Source organism: Arvicola amphibius, chromosome 3 (genome assembly GCF_903992535.2).
Source record: "Arvicola amphibius chromosome 3, mArvAmp1.2, whole genome shotgun sequence".
Taxonomy (NCBI): Eukaryota; Metazoa; Chordata; class Mammalia; order Rodentia; family Cricetidae; genus Arvicola; species Arvicola amphibius.
This window is the reverse complement of record NC_052049.1, coordinates 187,361,964-187,385,897: the sequence shown is the minus strand read 5'-3', so window position 1 is coordinate 187,385,897 and position 23,934 is coordinate 187,361,964. Positions and strand designations below refer to the sequence as shown.

At 47.6% G+C, this 23,934-nt stretch overlaps 1 protein-coding gene and 1 long non-coding RNA gene across 14 annotated transcripts in view; one reads left to right on the top strand and one right to left on the bottom strand.

Annotated features, from left to right (window-relative positions):
• Nucleotides 1-2,243: 2,243 nt before the first annotated feature.
• The window catches only part of Krbox1 (KRAB box domain containing 1), a 23,649-nt gene continuing 1,958 nt past the window's right edge, over nt 2,244-23,934 (bottom strand). The window contains exons 1-6 of one of the 13 annotated variants that reach the window (XM_038324363.1): nt 22,952-23,163; nt 21,760-21,856; nt 8,518-8,815; nt 6,850-6,899; nt 5,125-5,242; nt 2,244-4,471 (exon numbers count right to left, since the gene is read on the bottom strand). In XM_038324363.1, the coding sequence (XP_038180291.1) occupies nt 4,395-4,471; nt 5,125-5,242; nt 6,850-6,899; nt 8,518-8,626 (354 nt within the window). In that variant the 5' untranslated portion in view covers nt 8,627-8,815; nt 21,760-21,856; nt 22,952-23,163 and the 3' untranslated portion in view covers nt 2,244-4,394. The other 12 variants (XM_038324364.1, XM_038324361.1, XM_038324360.1 and 9 more) reach the window with 12 other exon arrangements.
• The window catches only part of LOC119810742, a 24,435-nt gene continuing 21,819 nt past the window's right edge, over nt 21,319-23,934 (top strand). The window contains exon 1 of the long non-coding RNA XR_005284791.1: nt 21,319-21,373. This is a non-coding gene — a long non-coding RNA (uncharacterized LOC119810742). The remainder of the gene's footprint in view (nt 21,374-23,934) is intronic.

The following is a 23,934-nucleotide window of genomic DNA, read 5'->3' as shown; positions in this document are numbered from 1 at the left end:
AGAATTTATTATAAAATATTCTTCTTTCCTCCAAAGTTTTTGGTAAGACTCCTTGGGTTATATGATCCCGGGAGCTAAGCTTCTGGGTGTCAGTTGAGGTCCTATAAAATATAAGTTGTGTGCTGGACACAACCTAAACACTCCCATTCCAAGGGGGAAGAATGGAGATAAGCAAACACCCTCATCAGAGCAAAGTGGGACTGAAACCCAGCAAGGCAAACTCCAGATTCCGCCGTTCCCTGTGCCTGGCATGTAGGACTCGTAATGGATCATCCTGGGCTCCAATGGGCTTTGGCAGTCCTCTTCTCCAGCTCTGCTGCTTGAGCACCCATAGCCACTCGGGCCAACTCTACTCCATGCTAGCGTTTTTCTTGGGTGAGTGTCATGATTCCAATATTTCTAACATCTCTGGAGCTTTGTTGTAACTTAGCCTTCACCATCACAGCTTCACAGAGCGTCCTCTCTGCCGATTCAGACACTGACACCCGTTGTGTGGAATCTCGGTACTGCTTCCATTTTCTTTTCTCCCACATTCTCCCATCTTTCATGCCTGCAAAACCCATACCATGTAGACGATGGTGCTAAGTTCTGCTGCCACCTAGGGCTGGAGCCTGGGACTCTTAGCCCACAGATCACTGGCCTTGCATGCTAACAGAGCAGGGCACTCAGTGGCGTTTATGATGTACTTTCTCCTTTCCCTAGGCTTCTGCCCTCAGGGTACCTTGCTGCTGTCCTAGCAGGGTACCGGGCTCCTCTTTAACAGCACTGCTTTCCTCTTGACAATGACAGGCGCTCTCTTTAATATTTGCACAGCTACTTTCAAAGTTGCCTCGTCTGTAACAGATGGTTTCCTCATTAAACCACATTTTCTAGCTTGTTGGGGCAGCTGGCCCAATCCCTGCGTTCAGGGGCGTGGCTGCCCCAGGGGAGTAGGAGACCCTTAAAAAGGATCGGGGCGCCGGAAGGAGCCCTGTTTTGCTATCCCCCGCGTTACCTTCTGCTTCGCTGGACCCTTGGTTCTGTAAGTTCCCTTATTTCCCCTTTTATTAAAACTGATTTATTATAAAAGGACTATTTTGGTTATTTCCAAACTCCTCCGACCGCCGGTACACTAGCTTTCTGTTCCGCTCTTTGCTGTCTGCAGGCCTGGACAAGAGACATCCATGCCACACATCAGATGCCATCTTCCCTCACAATTTCTGTCACCAAGTTAGCCCTGTACTCCTAAACTCCACTCAAGTTCCTGGGACATGACCAGGAGATTCTGTCAATTTACCAAATAGTTTTTAGCCCAGTTCTTGATGGAGTACTTGTTCATGCTCTGAAAATGGAAATAAATAGGACTGTGCTATCCTCATTTCTCTCAGCATTATAGCCTTCTAAATCCCACAAGAATGTCCATTAGCTTCTGCTTCAGAGTTCTAAGGCATTTCTGCCCCAAGCTTTCAAATTCTTCTAGATCCCTCATGCAAACCAGTTAGTTCTGAAGGTCTAAGAACCACTTAGTCAGGTTTGTCACAGCAATAGCCCTACTTTTGGTACCAATTTTATTATTTTCTCACTATGCAGACAAAAGCAACTTTAAAAGGGGCTTGTCTGGCTCCAGATTTGGGGTACAGTCCACCGTGTCAGCAAGTGCTAACAGCAGGCGTGCCAGGCAGTTGGCCACGTTGCACCTGAGAGGAAGCAATGAGCCAGTTGGTGCCCAGCTTTCTCCAGCTCAGTCCAAAACCCCATCCACACCCCACTGAGCCTAACGAAGGCAATCCACTCACAGGTGTGCCCAGGTTTCCGTCCTGACTCTACAGCCCACCAAAACAATGATCAAGATTAAGCACCAACTAGTCAACAACCAAGTCTTAATAATCCAAATGTCTTCAGGAAAAGCAGTCGTGTGAATCTGCACATTTTATGAATCACACTGCTAAAATGGCTGTTTCCAGCCTGGTCAGTGTGAAATACCACTTTGGTATTTCATCAAACAGTATTTTGTCCAGAAATTAACACTGAACTATCTCTAAATGTATTTATAAATGTTCATTCACAATAGTCTTCCAAAACAATATATTTTAAACTAAATGAAGTGATTCTCAACACTATAGATACCTAAATGCAGAACAAGTATGAAGATATATGGCTCCTTGGGGATTTGGAATAAATATGCATAGATACCAGTAGGTACTTTTTTAACTTAAAAAAAGCTTTTTATTGATTCTTTGTGAATTTAACATCACGTGCTCTAATGCCACTCATCTCCCCACCCCTCTCTATCTGTCCTCTACTCTTGCGATCTCCTCTGCAATGAACAATGAAAAATAAAAGATGAAAAAGAATTGTCGCCGTGGAAACCGTGGTGTCTTGGTTTTGCCCAAACGGCTTTGCTTGCAAATGTTCATTCGTTCCACTGAGTCGTTTCTGGTTTCCACTACACCATCAATATTGGATCCTCACTGAGACTCCTCTCAGATATCCTGTTGCTTCCCTGTGTCGTGGAGATCCTGCAGCCTCAGTTCTGTAGGGCAGGCCCCTTCACATGATCCAGCAGTTCTTAGATGGGTAGAGTTGGGGTGGATCAACTCAAAGCCCTCGATCTGGGCCTGGGTGGTTGTTGAGTTGGTCATCAGCCAGTTCTCCTGCATTCATACCACCAAGGCCAGCTCTCCCATGGGCTGGGGTGGGGTCAGCTCTTCTGTGCCCACACCACCAGGGCCAGCACTACCATGCTGCCCAGGCAAGGTGCAGGGCATCTCTCCCGAGTGCTGCAGTCAACAAGGGGTAGGACCAGCTCTTCCACGATGCCCAGGCATGCTGGGGGCCAAGGGGCAACCCTGTGTAGTCCTTGGACATCAACATGGCCCTGGATGGCAACCCAGAGTAGGTATGAAGCTATGATGGTCCCAGACATTGACCCAGGCCCTTGCTACTGCAGGGCAGGGACCCAAACAAACATGGCCCTTGAGGCAGCACAGGCCCAGCCATTTCCACGGCCTCAGGTAGCGCTGGCTGCTCACATCAGGCTGCTTCTCTCCACTCTCGCATTTTGCCTGTTCATCCTCTCTTCATGGGCTCCAACGGATCCATTTCTTTCTCTGCCTTCTCTCCACCATGCTTTTGATCACAGTGGTGCCCACCCTGCCTGCGCCAGCCTCTCCAGTGTCTCTCATGCACAGGCGTCCAGTAAGAAGTGCTGAAAGCCGAATCTCACTCAAGTCAGTCTTTTTTGGCACTGAGTCAACCCTGCTTATCGCTACTGCCTGTCTGAATGTCTTCAGCAACTCCAAGCTCCATGAGGGCAGGAAACTGGAACTGCCACATCCCCCAATGCCCAGGGGGCAATTCCTGCCACTGCCACCACCTCTCCAGTCCCCCTCTCAAGAGTGGGCTGTTTTAATAACTTGCCTGCTTTCCTTCACATATTTCTTTGTAGTGGTGTCCACCCTTAGGCCCAAGGGTGTACAGCTCCCGGTGTCCACGGCATTGGGTGGTACTTCACTGTCCTGTGATTTTAACTTTTTGTTCTGCTTTTTTTTAAATTTTAAACTTAGTTCAAAAGTTTTTTTTGTTTTGTTTTATTTTGGTTTTTTTTTGGTGGGGGGGGGGGCTTTTTTTGACCAAGGGTGTGGGGGTGGTTACATTGTCTAGACTGGTCTTAAACAAGTGAGTTCAAATAATCCTCCTGCCTCAACTTACCAAGTAAGCTGGGAAAGAGATATAACTACACCTAACTCCCAACTGTGTCAGAACCGGAGGGAAGGAGCAGAGCTGGACTTGGGGATACGACACTCTGAACAACAGCAGCCAGTCAAACGGATTCTGCAGAATAATACTTTATAAAGAACACACAGAAGGAGACGAGGGCTAGCTCAGAATTTTGTCACAGCCCTTGACTTCTCAGTTAATCCAAACTTTGTTAAGAGACCGTAGCATCCAGTGCTACCTTCAATTCTGAGTATTCCTCTGGAAAAGCTTAGCTTCAGAGTCTTAAGATCAATTTGTGGAATTCTGTGTCAGTATTCACACCATTTGGTCAAAGGAACTTCTTTTTCTCTGGACTCCAGCCCAAACTTGAAATGAGCTAGATGTCACATTCTGCAGCTCGCTGACTAATCCTGAAAGCCCGTTTCTACCCCCGTATAATCTTTCTTTGCCTGCTGAAAAAATATTTTTTGTTTCACTTTAAGTAAGTGTATGGTTTGTGAATTCTATCTTCATCAAGCTGTTTAAAGAGGACTCAAGTGTCTGCTTTGTACATTATAATGCACAACTTTAATGAACTAAGAGCAATAATGTATCTACTTGGCTGGAAATACGCCTGGCTACAGAAAACACTTCACTTGGCAGCAGTGCCATGGCTCTGACCTCGCCTCCTTTACCCGTCTTCCAGCACAGCTGACTCAGAGAAAGGCCTTCACCCTGGATGACTCTGCTTCGGCGGTCATTTGAACATATTGTCTTACTTTTGCGAGGTAACCTAAAGGGGAGGAAAAGTCAGTGCCTGTAAGCTACCTTTACATATTTCAATATAAAATATTTTTTCAATTTTAATGTCATCATGAAATGCAAAAATAGTTTCCTTGTTCTATTTGTTACCACACAGATAACACTATACCAAGTGTGTACATGCAAAGCTGGGAAAGCACAAAAGTGACAATACACACATAACCAAAGTTTAATCTGAATATCCCTCTAAATAAAAGCATTGTAATGTACAAAGCACAAACTCAGGCACACACAAAAAGTTCCAAAACTGAAAGCAAATGGGGAGAGTTGGGAAGGCAAATGGTAGTGCGGGCTGTGTGAGGGCTATAGGGTAGAGAATAAGACCAAAAATAAATTTACTCGTGTATGGAATGTCATAATGAGATCCATTATGTATGACTAAAACATTAAAAACATTTTCTTGCAAGCTGAAAAGGCACTGAAATAGGAGCACAGTTAAGGATGTGACTCAGTTTCAGAACCTGCCTGACATCGATCTGCAAGGCCCTTAACACACACACACACACACACACACTGTCATGACAGATTACATGCAGTGACTCGCAAAATGAGCTACACATTTACCATTTCAAGTTGGCTAATAACTGTAAGCAAGCCGTTCAATCTGAGGCCCAGAAACCTTACCCAGTAAAGCCATGTGTGTGAAGTTCTCAAGCACCACATCCTTGTACACAGCCTTCTGGTCAAGTGTCAAGCTGGCCAGCTCCTGCTCTGTGAAGTACACAGCCATGTCTTCAAAAATCTGAAATGACAAACAGCCCTCCTAGACATCAGACAACCACGGGAGCAACTGGATACTGCTGAGAGGGTATAAAAAGCCCAAACTGGAATGGCTGTTGTAGAAAACTTCTGTACAGCATATAATGAAACCAACCAAATGGATCCAAAGACAAGACGGGGAGTGGATCGCTGGTAGAGCGCTTGCCTAGGGTTTTAGGATTAGTGTTGCTGTGATGGAACCCACGAGCAGAGCAAGCTGGGGAGGAGAGTGGCTTCCACTTCCACACCACAGTCCATCACTGAAGAAGTCAGGACAGGAACCCAAAGGCAGGAGCTAAAGCAGAGGCCACGGAGGGTGCTGCTCCCTGGCTCGCTCCCCATGGCTCGCTCCCCATGGCTTGCTCAGGCTGCTTCCTTATATAACCCAGAACTGCCAGTCCACAGGTGTACCATCTTCAACAGCTTGGGCCCTGTCATCAATCACTAACCGCGAGGGGTGCGCCCACCCACAGAGACGGTGGGACTGATCTAATGGGAGCTCACCAAGGCCAGTTGGACTGGGACTGAACGAGCATGTGATCAAACCGGACCCTCTGAATGTGGCTGACAATGAGGGCTGACTGTGAAGCCAATAATAATGGCCCTGGGTTTTGATTCTACTGCATGTACTGGCTTTTTGGGAGCCTAATCTGTTTGGATGCACACCTTCCTAGACCTGGATGGAGGGGGGAGGGCCTTGGACTTCCCACAGGGCAGGGCACCCTGACTTCTCTTAGGACTGCAGAGGGAGAGGGAGGGGGAGGAGAAGGGAAATGGAAGGGGAGGAGGTGGAAATTTTTAATAAATAAATAAATTAAAAAAACAAATATTCAAAAGAATATTCAAAATATTCACTATTCAAATCTCATTATATTTATATCCATTTATATATGACTAGGTTTTTATTATTTTTAGGTTCTGAAAAATAATTTTACTGGGCTTCATGTATATTAAATCCTATTCTCTATAAAAAAAAGAAAAGAAAGTACCCTACAGGCTTGGCTACAGCCCAGTCTTATAAAGGCATTTTCTCAATTGAAACTCCCTCCTCTCAAATGATTTTACCTGTGTCAAGTTGACACCAAGCAGTCAGAACACCTAGTGTGTACAAAGCCATGGGTTCAGTGCCCAGTGCAGAAGGAGGGAGGAAGGAGGAAGGGAGGGTATCTTCTGGCAGGGAAAATGGTCCAGTGAGTAGAATTCTAGTTTCACAGAATGAAGACTTGACTTTAGATCCCAGCACCATATAAAAGTGGGGCACAGGGGCAGCTATCTGTAACCCCAGTGCTGGGGGATCGGCAGTCCCAGTAGCGTGGGAAAGGGCATAAAATGGAACATTTTAAAGTATTAACATAAGTGATGACATACGAATGTCTGTATCTCAAAAAAGTGAGCTATATAGTTAAAACATGAATAAGTCAAACCTCAGTGAGAAATTTCTAAACTATGTTATTAATGTAAATGCAAATATAGGCACGTGCTTAGGTGTATATATTTACATATACATATGTGTACATGTACATATACATGCACATATATATCATTGTACACTCACGCAATATGTACAGAAGCAAAGGCAATCCAGCTTACCTTAGGCTCTGGTTGTACAGAGATATTTTCCATCATAAATTCTTCTAGTCCTGTAGTTAATACAGGCTCAAAAATCAGGACATGAAGGTAAACAGAAACTATTAGTGATAGTAACTCTATTTGACTTCTCCTGCAAACAATCCTAGTCTTAGCAAACAAGATACAGCAGATACATTGGAAGATGCAAAATGAAAGAACAAGATCATTCAAGAAATGTATAGATAATATGTACTGTTAAAACTATAATTTCAGTTATCCAGAGATAACACCAAGGAAAGGAGGTAAAGTTGAAAAGTCAGTGAACAGAATGCAATGATCTCATCAGAGAAACGAGCATTTGAAACAGTTAGGATCATAGAACCCAGATACAGAGAGGAATGAGTTATACACATGAAACCCATTGAATAGACCTCAGAATCAGCCTCTCCCCCATGCTACTTGACAATAGTGTCTGTCTTTTTAGTAGTACAAGTCAAATAATTTAAAGCTATTTTATTAGAGCTGGACAGTGGTGGTGCACACCTTTAATCCCAGCACCTGGAAGGCAGAGATGGGCAGATCTCTGTGAGTTTGAGGCCAGCCTGGTCTACAGAGTGAGTGCCAAGACCTAGGGCTACAAAGAGAAGCCCTGTCTTGAAAATCCAAAGATCGTTTATTGATGTGGGAAGCCCTTCTGTAGATGTGTTGTTTTTATTGGTTAATGAATAAAGAAGCTACTTGGAATCACTAAGCTTACTTCTAGCAAGGTGGGAATACCAAGCAGAGATGGAGAAGAAAGTAGGCAGAGTCAGAGAGACGCCACATAGCTGCCGAAGGAAAAAGATGCCCTCTGGAGCATGTTGGAACCTTGCCGGAAGGCCATAACCTCATAGTGATATACAGATTAATAGAAATGGGTTAAGAGTTAGCAAAGAATATGCCTAAGCTATTGGCACCCAACATGGGGCAAATACATCCATATAAAACCTGAGTTTAGAAAGATATTCCAGACCAGGAGAGTGGAGTTGAGCACGGCTACTTTAGTGACCACATTTTTTTGGATGGGCTCTGTTTGCTGGCGGGCAGAGGCTGCCACAGCTCCTTTAACAGTAGGCTTACTGACTCAGCACAAGAATGAACTCTGGCTCTTTCAGGAGGCCGAGCAGTTAAATGGGGTTTGTGAGCAGCGTGCTACTAGTTGCTGAATGGCAACAGACCAGCTGCATCCCTGGAGCTGGAGCCAAGTGCGTGGCTCATCCTTACAGAACTCTCAAATTTTTGGCAACTCTGTTTTGATTAGATGTACATCATGCCAGGCAAATGAAGTTGTCACAAATTAATTTCCAGGGACCACTCAAAGGACTCAAAGTGTGTTTAAAGTCACCCAGAGGCCGATCAGCAGCACCCGGGTTCCACAGGACAGTAATGGGTGACAACCCGAGTCCCCCACCAGCCTCATTCTGCACCTCAGGTCCGCCTGCTTCTCCATTCTGCTAGGGCTTTCAAGGAGAGCAATCGCCCCTGGGACCTGCAGTGGCCTCTTCCTGCCTGCACCTCAGCTGTCCTCCCCCCCAGGCCTCTCCACTACGCCCTCAGGGCGGCCTCTCCCCCCAATGGCGGCCTCTCCCCTCCATGACAGCCTCTCCCCGCATGGCGGCCTCTCCCCACCTACTCCACCCCCCAACCTACCGAGGTTTAGGCCGCCACCCTGAGCACGTGGACGTGGACGACACCACACGGACTGATCTCCCCCAGCTGCACCCTTGGGTTTTAAAGATGGAGCCCGGAAATGCGACATCAAGCCGCCCGGCCAATCACCTGCTGGTCTCTCTAGGCAGCCGGAGGACCCGGGAGGCGGGAGAAAGCATCCTTAATCCCCTGGACCTCGGAGCTTAAGCCTGGCTCGTCATCCTCGTGGAGACTCTGGCGTCTTCCAGCTCTACAGAGCTTGCCCACCCTCGCAAGGCCGTTTCCCTCTTTTCCAGACCTGGCGGAGGGATCAGGAATGCAGATCTGCACGAGGCCGGACTCATTTTGAAAGTATCAATGCCTTCCACGAGGCCTCGAGGGGCAGGTTGAACAAAAGTCCAGAAGTGAGCTAGGTTTTCCTACTGATGCCAGGAAGACCTTTCGCATCAAAAAGGTGGTGCAAAAAGTCTTGCTTAGGGCTGGGGTGAGGAGAGTTGGGGTTGCACCCCTTTAATCCCAGCACTTGGGAGGCAGAGGCAGGTGGATCTCTGAGTTCGAGGCCAGCCTGGTCTACAAGAGCTAGTTCCAGGACAGGCTCCAAAGCCACAGAGAAACCCTGTCTCGAAAAACCAAAAAAAATAAAAAATAAAAAAAAAATACATTTATTTTCATCTGTGCACGTGAGTGCATCTGCATGTGTATACACATTTGTGAATGATGCTCCAGGAGGCTAGAAGAGGGCACTGGAATCATCAATGGTTGTGAGCCACCTAACATGGGCTCTGGAAACTGAACTCTGGTCCTCTGAAGAGCAGCCTACGTCCTCTCTCCAGCATCTGCACCCTGTGCTTTAAACCACCCAGGGCTGGAGAAATAGCTCAGCAGTGCCCAGCGCTCGCTGCTTTTTCAGAGGACTGAGCTTTGGTTCCCAGCACCCACACGATACCTAACCATCATTTGCAACTCCATTCCAAAGATCCAACATCCTCCTCTGGCCTCCATGGGCACACTGTGCACATAGGTAAAACACCCACACTCATAGAATAAAAATAAAATCTGAACTACCTAACCCCTTTGTCTCATAGAGACTGAACCCTTTGATCAGGGACATCTACAGCATCTGCCTTCTCCAAACATGACTGTCACCACCACCTGCCTACTAAAACACCCAGGGTGGCACAGGGTGGTCCCACTGCAAGGTCAACTTCCCTAGCAACCCTGGCAACAGCGGCTAACCACAGTTTTCTCCTCCCTAGAGCTTCCCTCATTTCCTCTTTCCTGGCCTCACAAACACGGGTCTGTAAGAAGGGCAGGGGCTCTGGTTCTTACTAGGACCTCTCCGCCCCAACAGGTGCTTTTCTTAAGCAGAACTTGTTCTTCTCTTCTCTAATCTAACAAAGAAAAGTTGAGCAGAAGTCTGAGATGCCAGAGTGGCCACAGGCGCAAGGTGAGTCCTCACCTGGGAAGGCCTATCTAAATTAGATTTCAAAAAAAAACTGTGCAGGCACCACCTTCTCTCACTTTTGGTACTCCTAAGCAAGACTTGTTTGTTTTTGTTTTTTGAGACAGGGTTTCTCTGTGTAGTCCTGGCTGTCCTGGAACTCACTCTGTAGACCAGGCTGGCCTTGAACTCACGGAGATTCACCTGCCTCTGCCTCCCGAGTGCTCGGAAATGTGTGTACCACCACCGCCCAGCCAAATAAATGTATTTTTTAAAGACAGGGTACAAAGGTTAATAATAGGGAAATAATGAATAAATAGAAGCGGTCCCAGGAAGGGAGCCGGCCAGGGTAGCGCGGTCCTGGGCTCTGTGGTTTTTAGAATGACACCTTCAGGGGAGTCTCTGTTTGTGATAATGGTGGCTATTCCATCTGGGATTTTGGAAGCAAACCTCAGAACAGAGGAGATGCTTAGGGCACAAGGAGGGGCGTTGGTGGGAAGAGATTGGGGCTGAGGAGAGAATTGAGGCAAAAGAGATCACTGCTGTCTGGTTGTTGGGGAGGATTTCGGTGTCTGTGAATGGGAAAACAAAGGGGGCAGACAGGAGAGCAACCTCCTGGGAGATCAACACAAGCTGGTGTTCTGCAGAGGAAAACTCCTGAGCAGTTGAAACAGGAGTCTAAAGAGTGTGAAGGTCTGGAAAGGCCAGGGGATCACAGCTCAGTTTTCTTGGACTGTGCTCTCAAGACTAAATATTCTCTGGATAGGATAGCTGAGTTGAGGGGCGAGTAGTAGAAGGAATTAGGGGCCCTCGTGTCCCTGGAGTTTAACCTTGAATGGTGTCCAGTCCACAGATGTGGTCGTGGGGTAGACTAAGTTGCCTTGTTCAAATAAAGTAAGGGCATAGCAGGAGCCAGTGGGGAAAGGAGGGCAGGGCCTGTAGGGAATGGCTGGGGAAGTGTGACCATGTGTGGTATCTATCGGGCAGGGGACCAGGGGGTGAGGAGTTCCCACAATGCCGAGAGCACCCTTTCATTGCCTTTGTAAATGGCTGGGTGCTGGCCATATCCAGATTTAAGATGACGAGCAGAGAGGGAAAGATGAAGGCTGTGGTTGTGAAGAGGAGAGATTGCCATCGACGGTGTCACAAGCGGAGACCTCAAGGAAGCAGGGTGTAGCCGGGCGGCAGGAAGGTGTGTGTAGGGTAAAAGGGCCAGCCAAAGAAACACGCCCTGACCCTGAAACCAGCCAGGGAAAGAAAAGCACTGGGATTCCTACAGTTGGGATCACCTGCAAGTGGCCCCTGTTAGGGACAGTGGGCAAATTAAAAGCAGTCACTATTGAGGTTTCTAAAATACCACTCCTGGGTATTTCTTCAGTGTCTCCTACATCACATAAGGCTTTCAGCGAGACAGGCTTACGTGAAGGAACATTCCAGAAAGATGCAACGTAGGTAATGGTGAATACCTGAGAAGAACGGAGAGAAGGGAGCAGAAGGAAGTTTGCTCTTCACTGAGTGCCCACCGAATAATCTCTCTCTTGCTATGATGACTTTGTGTCTGGTCAAAACTAAGTAAGCTTCAAACTGAAACATAATATTGGTTCACAAAGCCAAAGAACAGAGTCAAAGCGAACAGACATGAGATGATGCCCCATTGTTTTGCATTGGTTTGGTTTCAGTCACCTTGACACAACCTAGATCCACATGGGAAGGAGGAGTCTCACTTGAGACAAGACCTCCATCAAACTGGCCTGGGGTAGGGCCTGGTAGGCATCGTCTTGGTTAGTGATTGATGTGAGCAGACCCAGCCCACTGTGGACTGCGCCACCCCTGGTCAGGACGAGCGAGCCATGGGGAGCAAGCCAGACCCCTCCATGGCCACTGCTTCTGTCCCTGCTCGGCTGGAGCTTCTGCCCTAACTTCCTTCGGTGATAGTCCGTGACATGGAGCTGTAAGATGAAATAAGCCCCCCCCCCCAGCCCCCAAGTTGCTTCTGGCCATGGTTCTTTATCACAGCAATAGAAGCCCTAGATAGGTGGCCTCTATCTTTGTGACCCTGAACTACCGTACTTCTGACACTATGAAAACATCAGCATCATCTGTCACACGTCAACATTCAGAGCCAAATCTGTCCTGTGGCTTCTCACCGAGGCTGTCCCTCTCTGGAACCAGTAGCTGTTTAGAGAATTGTGGAGGATATAAAATGATGTGTGGCCACTGAGAATTAATGGTCTCTACCTCTACCTGACTCCCTGGGCCCAAAGATGTGCTCTTCCTTTTCAGTGTGTGTGTGTTTGAAGGTTAGAGGACAATTTTGAGAGTTTGCTCTTCCTACTATGAGATCCAGGAATTACCCACTGAGCCTTCTTGCCGGTCCTGGTGTTTTCCACTTAACCAAGGCCGTTTCTCACCTCCACAGCCCCATAACCAGGGTGGCCAGTCTCTGCCAAGGGTTCCACCTGCCCTCTGAACTTCCTATGTCTTCCGTGCGCCATACACTCGGTCTCACGCCTAACTAGGTCAGTAGGCCCTTTATTCGTGTGCATGAGTGTGTGTGGGTCGGTTGGAGGGAACTGAACTCGGCCTACTAAACACATAGTCTCCCACTGAGACTATGAGCCACACCTGCAGCCCTAGTACTTCCCGGAATGGCTTCCTCCTCTGACAGGTGGGCCGTGCGCAATACTTTTGGAGTTGCCACCTCAGCTGGTGGTCACCATAGTGATCTGCAAGCGTCTCGGTCCGCTTAGCAAAACACACCACAAGTCTCCCACTTTCTGGCTATCTTTCTGCTCTTCTGTCACAGTATCCTGGCTTGCTGGGGATAAGATGGAGGGCTGGGGTAGAGGTGGCATGTGGTCAGGTCTCTGGCCGCTGTTGCTTTGCCCACTCCTCCCCATAAGTACACATTGCATGTAGGCAGGAGGTACTTTGGGGATGTCAGAGAAGACCATCTGTGGTGGTTCGAATGAGGATGGCTCTCATTGGCTCATCTGTTTGAATGCTTGGTCCCCAGGTAATAGAACTGTTTAGGAAGGGTCAGATATGGCCTTATTAGAGGAGGTGTGTCACCAGAGGCAGGCTTTGAGGCTTCATTTTCACAAACCTTTCCTTCTTCCTGCAGCTTTGCTACATTTACCCATATCTGTATGTGTATGTGTCACTGCGGGCATGTGGAGGGTAGATGAGAGTCAGTGAGTGTAATGGAAAAATTAAAAATGTTGCAGGATCCCCGGCAGCGGCAGGCAGCAGGCCATGTGGCAGCAGGCAGCAGGACCTGAGAGTAGCCAGTCCCAGGTCCCCGAGCTGCGGCTGGTCCTCGGCAGGGAGACACGCAGCAGGGTGACAGAGACATGGATATTTATTAAGAGTAAGGTTGGATATTTATTAAGTGGGTTATGGAAGGGAAGGGGAAGAAGGAGAAGAGCAGAGAAAGGGAGGGGAAAAAGAGAGAGAGAGAGAGAAAGAGAGAGAGAGAGAGAGAGAGAGAGAGAGAGAGAGAGAGAGAGAGAGAGACAGACAGACAAAGAGAGGGAACCCAGGCTGGAAGCTGAAGATCAGCCTGTGTCAGCAGATGGGGGAAGGAGTGGGCGTGGCTTCTCTCTTAAAGAGACAGAACATTACACTCCCATCTCTTTTTTATAAAAAGGCAGGAGGTTAGGCACCACAGGTTAAAGGAATTAAGGTGGCGAATTCTCAAGACTACTTCCTGCTTATTTGTGGGTGTCGTCTTTGGGGGAGGACTGAGAAGGCAGGGTGCTGGTCACACCCTGGCATAGCTGGCCTCTTAGTTCCTGTCCGGTGTTTGTGGTATGGAAATGTCTGGTTTCTTTTATACCTGTTTAAGGTATTGGCAGAACAGAGGACAAAGTTAAGTTTAGGGAAAAAAATTAGGACCAGGGAATTGAGGGGGATGTATCTGATCTGTTTAAGGTGGATCCTTCAATTTGGCTCCCTGGAACTCACAAGAATTCTCTGGGTTTGTGAAAACAGAAGTTTCAGACTTATACAGTGTATAAACAGTAGCATGTTTATGTCAGAATCACTGTGACAGATGTTTCTGCACAATGAAAAGTATTTTTAAGACTATGGAAGGCAGCATGAGAGAGAAGTTTGATAACTTGTATTTATCCTCACACCTTTATAACTTGCAGGTACACACCTTAATAACTTGTATGTGTATTTTATTGTATTTGTGTTGTTTGGTGAGGTTGTCCTTTTAAACTGACAAAACCTCTCAGCTGTCAAACTGCATCAGAGATCTTTGAGAATAATAAAATTTTACTTGAGTTACTGATTAAAAATGACAGGGAACTTCCATGGTTGGCACCTAGAGCTACTCTTCGCGGTCCTCCATGGTCACTGAAGGTCGTATTTGCCTTTTGCTGTTTAGCACAGGGCCTGCCAGGCTTCAGAAGATCCTGTGGGCTAAGAAATCTGTAGGAAGACAAGCCTACCTTAACCTGAGCAGCTAGGCTGTCAATTCCAGTGATTCTGTCCACGTCTGGAGATCTTCAGTTTAGATGAAAGGCAGTTTTCCCCAGTGTTCAGCACTTGGCAGTTGAAATGAATCACCAATGGATTGATCTATTCATCAATGGATTTGTAATTGGGCAATGTTATTGGGAGGTAGTGGAAAAGGAGTGGAAGGTGTAGGCCCCTGGAGGTGTGGCCCCTGGAGGTGAGACCCCTGGAGGTGTGACCCCTGGAGGTGTGACCCCTGGAGGTATGACCCCTGGAGGTGTGACCCCTGGAGGTGTGCCCTAAAAAAGCAAATCTTGTCAGCAGTCCCTTCTTTTTGCTTCCTGGCTGCCAATAAAGAAGGTGGCTTGAATCATATTCTACCTTCTCTTAGGGTCAAAGCTAAAGAACCAACAATAACGGAAGCTATCCGTGGAAACAAACCCTTTTCCTCTCACTGGTTTCTCTTGCAATCCTGCCGCAGCCAACACTTCGGCTCACGTTTCCCGGCAGCTCTTTGCATCTCTGAGATCTCTGAGACGGTCTTGTCTCAGAGTTCGACATTTTTCATTTATTTACAGTCTAGGCGCATGTAGAGCAGGAATCCCACCTTGGATACGGTGCCCTTCTACCCGTCTGTGCCACCGTTGCTCTCTGGCGCAAAGCAGGGTTCTATACTCCAGAAACTGCTTCAGTCAGCAGGAAATCATGGCACGCAGCCTCCGGGCCTGCATCTTTCTGACCTGTGGCAGCCACGAGCACAACAGCACGGAACTCCAATACTTGGAGGACAAGGTCCTTATTGTGCAGTCTGGGCCCAGCAAGCAGGCCAGACACATGTCACATGCCTGTCATGGAGCTGGGCAGACACTGCCACGAAAAAGACAGGAGCCAACGTGGGCTGTTGTTGGCTAGCACTGTGCCTTGGGAATGTCCGGAGTGTTGGAGTAGCCACTGAAACCACTGTCCAGGTTGGGGGGGGGGGATGCCTTGTGCTCCCACAATACCAACGTCCACTGTGTTCCTGTGGGACCTGCTGTCTTACATGCTCTTAAAATAGCCCAGACAGCTTTGTTCATGTGCAGTGTGCACTCACCTGGGCCTGTTCTTTCAGGAGATGCAAAACCCAATCTCCTTTCCTCCCTCTCTCCCCTCTGTCACTGACGGTTCTGCTTTGTCCTGTTCCTGGAGGTAAGGCATGGCTGCCACAGTGACCTCCCCAAACTGGCACGTCTCCCTGTCAGATGAGCTCCGTGTTCCTCCAGAGTCCCAGACACTCCAACACTGTCACCAAGTCTCCTTCCCAGCTGTTCTGCCAGAGCACAGCAATCCCGGAGAAGATAGGTGGTTGACACAGCCAATAGATGCAAATCGAGTCTCTGTATGGAGGGGTCTTCCTCTGAGGCTGTTAAGGTCATCAATGCTCCCTTGAGGGCTTGCTGTGAGAGGGAACTAGAGCCCAGATTCCCAGATGGGACATCCAGACGCCCAGTGAAGTCCAGGCTTCAGTCCAGAGGTGGCCTGCTACACAGACAGGCCAGGATTTCCTCTGCACCTCAGTGACTCTTTTAGTGCCTTCTTTCAAATTGTTCCCTGACAGCAACATCTCCCCTTCCACTGCCTGCCCTCATGGGTCCTCAGAGGTCCAACTAAAATACTCATCTTCCATAAATACTTTCCAACCCTATTCCTTTTCCTTTTAAAATTAATATCTTACCTATCATTTTATAATTGCACACATGCACCCAATGTATCCCGAGTATAGCCCTTACTTCCCTTGAGGCCCATGCCTTCATGATCTCTCCTCTTGATGTTTGTTCACTCTGGAGGCAGCGTTGCCACAGCAATGCATGTTTGGAGATCAGAGAACATTTTTCAGAAATTAGTTTTCTTCTAATGGGGACTGAACCCAGTTCTTCAAGCTTGGCAGCGAAGACCTTTACTTGTTGAGTAATCTGGCTGATCCACTGGGTTCAATTAGTGTTACCTGCTTGTACACTGGTGTGGTGCCATCCGTGGGAGCATGCGCAACCCCAGGGAATACCTGAAGCTATCAACTGCCAACAGCTCCTTAGCTAGGATGTAGTCTCATGAGCCCCGCCACCCCATCCATCCACGGACACATTGACAGCTTGATCTTGTACAGATAACAACAGCCGTCATGAGTTCCTGGATGTGACGGCCAGCCGTGCCTTCCAGAAGACAGCCCTTCACAGCCCTCGTCCCATCCTCTGGCTCTTACACTCTTTCTGTATTCTCTTCTGTGGATGTTCCCTGAGCCCTGGGGAAGTGGGTGCTGATAGAGCCGTCCCATTTCAAGTTGAGACTCAGCACTCACTTAAATCTCTGTGCTTGGATCAGTTATGAGTCAACCATGCCAACTACACAAAGAAACTTCTCTGACCACCAAGGCTGCAAACAGCACTGCCGATGACCAAACATGTTCCTTTTGACCTGGGAGGTAACCCTGCTCAGACTCAAGCATGTAGTTCACTCAGTGCTCATGAGAAAATGTACTTATTTTCTTGGTCAGTTGTCAATCATTCTCTGAAGAATTATTTTTAATGCTGAGTTCTCCACCTGGTATGCTCCACGATTCTTAGCCATGGTGTGCTCCTGGTGTGTTCCACCACTCAGCCATGGTGTGCTCCTGGTGTGTTCCACCACTCAGCCATGGTGTGCTCCTGGTGTGCTCCACCACTCTCAGCCATGGTGTGCTCCACCACTCTCAGCCATGGTGTGCTCCACCACTCTCAGCCATGGTGTGCTCCTGGTGTGCTTCACCACTCTCAGCCATGGTGTGCTCCTGGTGTGCTCCACCACTCTCAGCCATGGTGTGCTCCTGGTGTGCTCCACCACTCTCAGCCATGGTGTGCTCCTGGTGTGCTCCACCACTCTCAGCCATGGTGTGCTCCTGGTGTGCTCCACCACTCTCAGCCATGGTGTGCTCCTGGTGTGCTCCACCACTCTCAGCCATGGTGTGCTCCTGGTGTGTTCCACCACTCAGCCATGGTGTGCTCCTGGTGTGCTCCACCACTCTCAGCCATGGTGTGCTCCTGGTGTGCTCCACCACTCTCAGCCATGGTGTGCTCCACCACTCTCAGCCATGGTGTGCTCCTGATGTGCTTCACCACTCTCAGCCATGGTGTGCTCCTGGTGTGCTCCACCACTCTCAGCCATGGTGTGCTCCTGGTGTGCTCCACCACTCTCAGCCATGGTGTGCTCCTGGTGTGCTCCACCACTCTCAGCCATGGTGTGCTCCTGGTGTGCTCCACCACTCTCAGCCATGGTGTGCTCCTGGTGTGCTCCACCACTCTCAGCCATGGTGTGCTCCTGGTGTGCTCCACCACTCTCAGCCATGGTGTGCTCCTGGTGTGCTCCACCACTCTCAGCCATGGTGTGCTCCTGGTGTGCTCCACCACTCTCAGCCATGGTGTGCTCCTGGTGTGCTCCACCACTCTCAGCCATGGTGTGCTCCTGGTGTGCTCCACCACTCTCAGCCATGGTGTGCTCCACCACTCTCAGCCATGGTGTGCTCCTGGTGTGCTTCACCACTCTTAGCCATGGTGTGCTCCTGGTGTGCTCCACCACTCTCAGCCATGGTGTGCTCCACCACTCTCAGCCATGGTGTGCTCCTGGTGTGCTTCACGATAACATAACAGTGAGTGTTGTGTGGCTTGCGTCAACACCTGAAGGAACAGTTATCGTCTTTAGTGTCCACTATTCTTATCTATAAAACATAAATGTTGGCAGCAGTAGCTAGAGATGGTTTGGGTTGATTTCCTCGCTGACCAATGCTTATAGAACACCTGCTTAGTGCCAGGCAGTGCTGGGCTCGAAGGTACAGTCCTAAAAACCAGTGCTTCTCGTAAGAGTCGGCATGCTTTTGATCCCAGAACTCGGGAGGCAGAGGCAGGTGGATATCTGCTGAGTTCCAGGCCAGCCCAGTCTACAGAGGGAGTTCCAGGATAACCAGGGCTGTTTCACAGAGAAACTCTGTCTCGGAAAACAAAACACTCAAACAAAGAGCTTACTTTGGCAGCAGCTTGTAATGACTCTGCAAATCGTCCTTCAGTGAGGACAGTTACATCAGAGATTAACAAACACCACATAGGGATTTTTCTTCAGAGTGACAATTATCAGTGTACAGGAGGGGGTGAGAGGTAATAAAAACAGAGAGGGCTGATTTCACAAAGATAAACCAAGATAGAGCAATGTGCTATCAAGTGCCTCTGGGGAACACAGGTCATAGGGCACAGTCAAGGAAGATCTTTCTGAAATGGCAGATTACAAATCTTGACTGAAAACTGACTGGTAAAAAGGAATTAGGAATTCAGGGAGACAGAACATTCCAGACAGGAAGAACAAATGCAGAGGGCTGACAGGAATGGGGTGGACAGAACAAACCGATGGAGAGGGGACCACAAACAGACCGCTGAGAAGCACTCTGCACAAGGGGGCAGCCACCACATAAAAGCGTGTAATAGCAGGCCTGAGACCTACAAAGGCCTGCTCTCAAAACTGTTGACTGGTTTCTGGAACTTTGTTCTGTGTCCCCAGTAAACATTAATCAACAGTGGCATTACTTTATGCCCACATGTGTTACACAATGTATCTAATGCTTTTCTCTGAAAGTCTGGAGTTAGGTGTAGGAAAAGCAGAGGGTGTATACGTGACCAGTCCCCAAATGAGGGTGTATATGTGACCAGTCCCCGAATGAGGGTGTATATGTGAACAATCCCCGAATGAGGGTGTATACATGTCATGTCCCCGAATGAGGGTATATACGTGACTGGTCCCCGAATGAGGGTATATATGTGACCAGTCCCCAAATGAGGGTGTATACATGTCATGTCCCCGAATGAGGGTGTATATGTGACCAGTCCCCAAATGAGGGTGTATATGTGACCAGTCCCCGAATGAGGGTGTATATGTGAACAATCCCCGAATGAGGGTGTATACATGTCATGTCCCCGAATGAGGGTATATACGTGACTGGTCCCCGAATGAGGGTGTATATGTGACTGGTCCCCAAATGGAAACCTTACAGATCTGCCTTTTTCGGGAGCTTTCCTGAGCATACACAGAACAGACGTGTTGCTGTATTCCCATTGCTAGAAGAGTGAGATCCTTGTGATAGTGATGGAGGAGGAAGAAGTGGATGGCCGTGTGTGGATTCCTGTGGCCTCTCTGTCCCTCTCCCCCGACCATCTGGGCATGCATCCTTGCTCCCCATTTGAAAGAAATCTTTTATGTAATTGATTTTATTGAGCTATATATTTTTCTCTGCTCCCCTCCTTTTCTCTCCCCTCCCCTTTTACCTTCTCCCATGACCTACATGCTCCAATTTACTCAGGAGAGCTTGTCTTTTTCTACTCAGACCCAGCTTTGCAGGCAGATTCTATACTGTAGTTTTACCTGATAAACAGCCCTCAACTGCTCAGAGATCTGGGGAATATGACATTTAAATATTTAATTATCAAAAAACTTTGCATAACAAAAAGAGACAGGTTGGCTCCTAGCAGCAACACTGTATTTCCTCTAAAGAAGACAAAAGACAAATGGGCACAGAACAACATCCATCGGCAGTTCACTTCAACTGCCAAGCACTGACCACTGGGAAAAACTGGCTTTCATCTAAACTGAAGATCTCCAGATATGAACAGAATTGCTGGAATCGACAGCCTAGCTGCTCAGGTCAAGGTAGGCTTGTCTTCCTACAGATTTCTTAGCCCACGGGATCTTCTGAAGCCTGGCAGGCCCTGCGCTAAACAGCAAAAGGCAAATATGACCCTCAATGACCATGGAGAACCCTGAGGAGTAGCTCTAGGTGCCAACCAAGGAAGTTCCCTGTCGTTTTTAATCAGTAACTCAAGTAAAATTTTATCTTTCCCAAAGATCTCTGATGCAGTTTGACAGCTGAGAGGTTTTGTCAGTTTAAAAGGACAACCTCACCAAACAACACAAATACAATAAAATACACATACAAGTTATTAAGGTGTGTACCTACAAGTTATAAAGGTGTGAGGATAAATACAAGTTATCAAACTTCTCTCTCATGCTGCCTTCCATGGTCTTAAAAATCCTTTTCATTGTGCAGAAACATCTGTCACAGTGATTCTGACATAAACATGCTACTGTTTATACACTGTATAAGTCTGAAACTTCTGTTTTCACAAACCCAGAGAATTCTTGTGAGTTCCAGGGAGCCAAATTGAAGGATCCATCTTAAACAGGTCAGATATACCCCTCTCAATTCCCTGGTCCTAATAATTTTTTCCTAAACTTAACTTTGTCCTCTGTTCTGCTAATACCTTAAACAGGTGTAAGAGACACCTGTTTCTTGGTGTCTCTTTCCATACCACAAACATCGGACAGGAACAAAAAGACCAGCTATGCCAGGATGTGACCAGCACCCAGCTTTCTCAGGTCCCCCCACAAAGATGACGCCCACAAATAAGCAGGAGGCAGTCTTGAGAATCAGCCACCCTAATTCTTTTAACCTGTGGTGCTGAACCTCCCGCCTTTTTAGAATCCCTATATAGACTAGTACAAGGATTCAATAAGTAAATATATGTAAAGCACTTTTGCAATACCTAGAACATCATAATTTCTGAAAATAAAAATAATGATAAGCTGGAGAGATGTCACGGTGATTAAGAATACGTGCTGAGAACTGAGTTCAGTACCCAGCACCCATGCTTAGAGGCTCACATACACCTGTAACTCCAGCTCCAGGGCATCCAGTGCCCCCTTTTGGCCACCATGGGTAATGTAGGAGGTTCTTCTGCTTGTGTGTTGCTTTCATTGGTTGAATAAAGAGACTGCCTCGGCCTTTTGATAGGGCAGCCCTTAAGTGGGCAGAGTAGACAGAACAGAATGCTGGGAAGAAGGGAAGTGTGGCAGACACCATGATTCTTCTGCCCGAGACAGACGCTGGTTAGACTCATGCCGGTAAGCCATAGTTTCATGGTGAATACACATTAATAGAAATGGATTAATCAAGATGTGAGAGTTAGCCAGTAAGAGGCTAGAGCTAATGGGCCAGGCAGTAATTTAATTAATACAATTTCTGTGTAATTATTTTGGGGGTTAAGCTAGCCGGGCAATGGGACACAGCCCGTTCCTCACACAACACATGGGCACTGTACTCACATCCATAAGTCCTGACACACACACACACATACACATACACACACACTATATATATATATATATATATATATATACACACAAATTATATATAATTTTTTAATCAAAGAAAGAATGGTGATTATATCCGTGAGGCTTCTATGACTAAGCACTACAAGCAGAAGCAACTCACGAAGAGTTTGACTTACAGTTCCAGAGCGATGGAATTCCGTCAGGGTAGGGAGACTTGACAACATCAGGCAGGCATGGGGCAGGAACAGGAAGCTAAGTGTTCACTTCTTCAGTCTAAAGAGTAAGCAAGAAGTAGGGTGAGGCTGTGAACTCAAAGTCTGTCCCCAGTGACATATTACCTCCAGCAAGGCTGTATCACCTAAGCCTCCCAGAAGCATGCCCTAGTTCTCCCAGTCTCTTACTGAGTGAACAACCTGACCCCTGACCACTCCGTAACTTCATTGCTTGCAAGTGTGGCAAAGACAAACCTTTGGTTGTGACATATGAGGTCCAAAATATTGAACAGACTGGCCTTGGTCATCTCATAAGTAGGTGATGGGGCTGAGGGAAGAACCGAGCTTTGCTTTTTCATGTCCGGGAGTGGCTTCACTGTTGCCTGGTATATGTGACGCAGGCTATCAGGAATAATGGTGACTATTGAATAAGTCCTCATGGAGTCTACAAGCAGAGCAATAGTCTCCACCAACCCAGAAGCTAAAAATGCTGTCTGGTAGCATCTGAGGCCTATAGCGGAGATGTCCCTACTCTACAATAACCTACCTTCCTAATATTTTCACCAAGTGTTTGGAAAGTGTCTTGGATCACTTTTTTATGACCTTTGCTATAGAACTCTGCAAACCCACCACCGCACTGAAACATTTATTTTCAGGTGATCTAAATCTGTGCTCCAGGACCACAGCCACTCATTTGGTTCCAGGATAAGCTATTTCTTTCCCACCTTGCGGCTGGGGCTGTGTTTCTTGCACTGACACCTTAAGTTGAACCCCCCTCCTCATTCCACTGTTAGCACCGAATGCCCCCCGGTTCCAGTTAGCACTGTCCCCTTTCTGAGTGCAGTACGACCTTGTCTTGTTCCCCAGCCTCCACTTAATCACATGATCGTCGTGGTTCCTTTCACGGTCTGCTCTCTGCATTGTTTAACATACTTGTATCTAATATCTCCACTGCTGTGGAGACTGACTGGCTAACCTCCCAGCTCTCAGCAAGTCTCCCTCCATAAGAGCCTGTCCTGGCAGGCTTGTGTCAGCCTGATGCTCCTGTAGTCATCTGTTGAGTGGAGCCTCAATTGGGAAAGAGCCCCACAAGACTGGCCTATTGGTAAGACGGAGCACATTTTCTTAATGATATATGTGAGAGGGTTCATCTCACCAAGGGCAGTGCCACCCCATGTTGTGGTCCTGTGTTGAATAAGAAAGTAGACCCAGCAAGTCTTGGGGAGCAAGCCACCAAGCAGCACTCCTCCATGGCCTCTGCTTCGATTCCTGCCTGGATTCCTGCCCTGGCTTCCCCCAGTGATGGAATGTGACCTGGAGGATGAGATAACTCTTTCCTCCCCAAGTTGCTTGAGTCATGGTGTTTTATTACAGTAATAGAAACCCTAATACACATACACACACATACACACCACACACACATACATCACACACATACACACCACACACACATACATCACACACATACACACCACACACACATACATCACACACATACACACCACACACACATACATCACACACATACACACCACACACACATATATATCACACACCAATACACACCACAAACACATATACATCACACACATACACACCACACACATATACATCACACACCAATACACACCACATACACCACACCCATGCACATACACATCACACACACATATACACACCAAACACACATATACATCACACATATATACACATCACACATACATGCCACACACACATACAAGCCACACACACCACATACACTGCACCCATGCACATACACATCATACACACATACACACACACATCACACTACACACACATGATGTAGGAGTGTTTCTATCTATCTGCTGCTGTTTCATTGGTTAATTAATAAAGAAACTGCTTGGCCTGATAGGTTAGAACATAGGCGGGTGGAGTAGGCAGAACAGAATGCTGGGAGTGAGGCAGATGCCTCGGGCAATTGCCCTGCCTCCTCTCTGGGGCAGTCGCCATGAAGCCAGCTGCCAGGTCAGACATGCTGAATCTTTCCCGGTAAGACACCACTCATGGTGCTACACACATTATTAAATATGGGTTAGTCAAGATGTTAGCCAAGAGGCTAGATATAATGGACCAGGCAGTGTTTAAATGAATACAGTT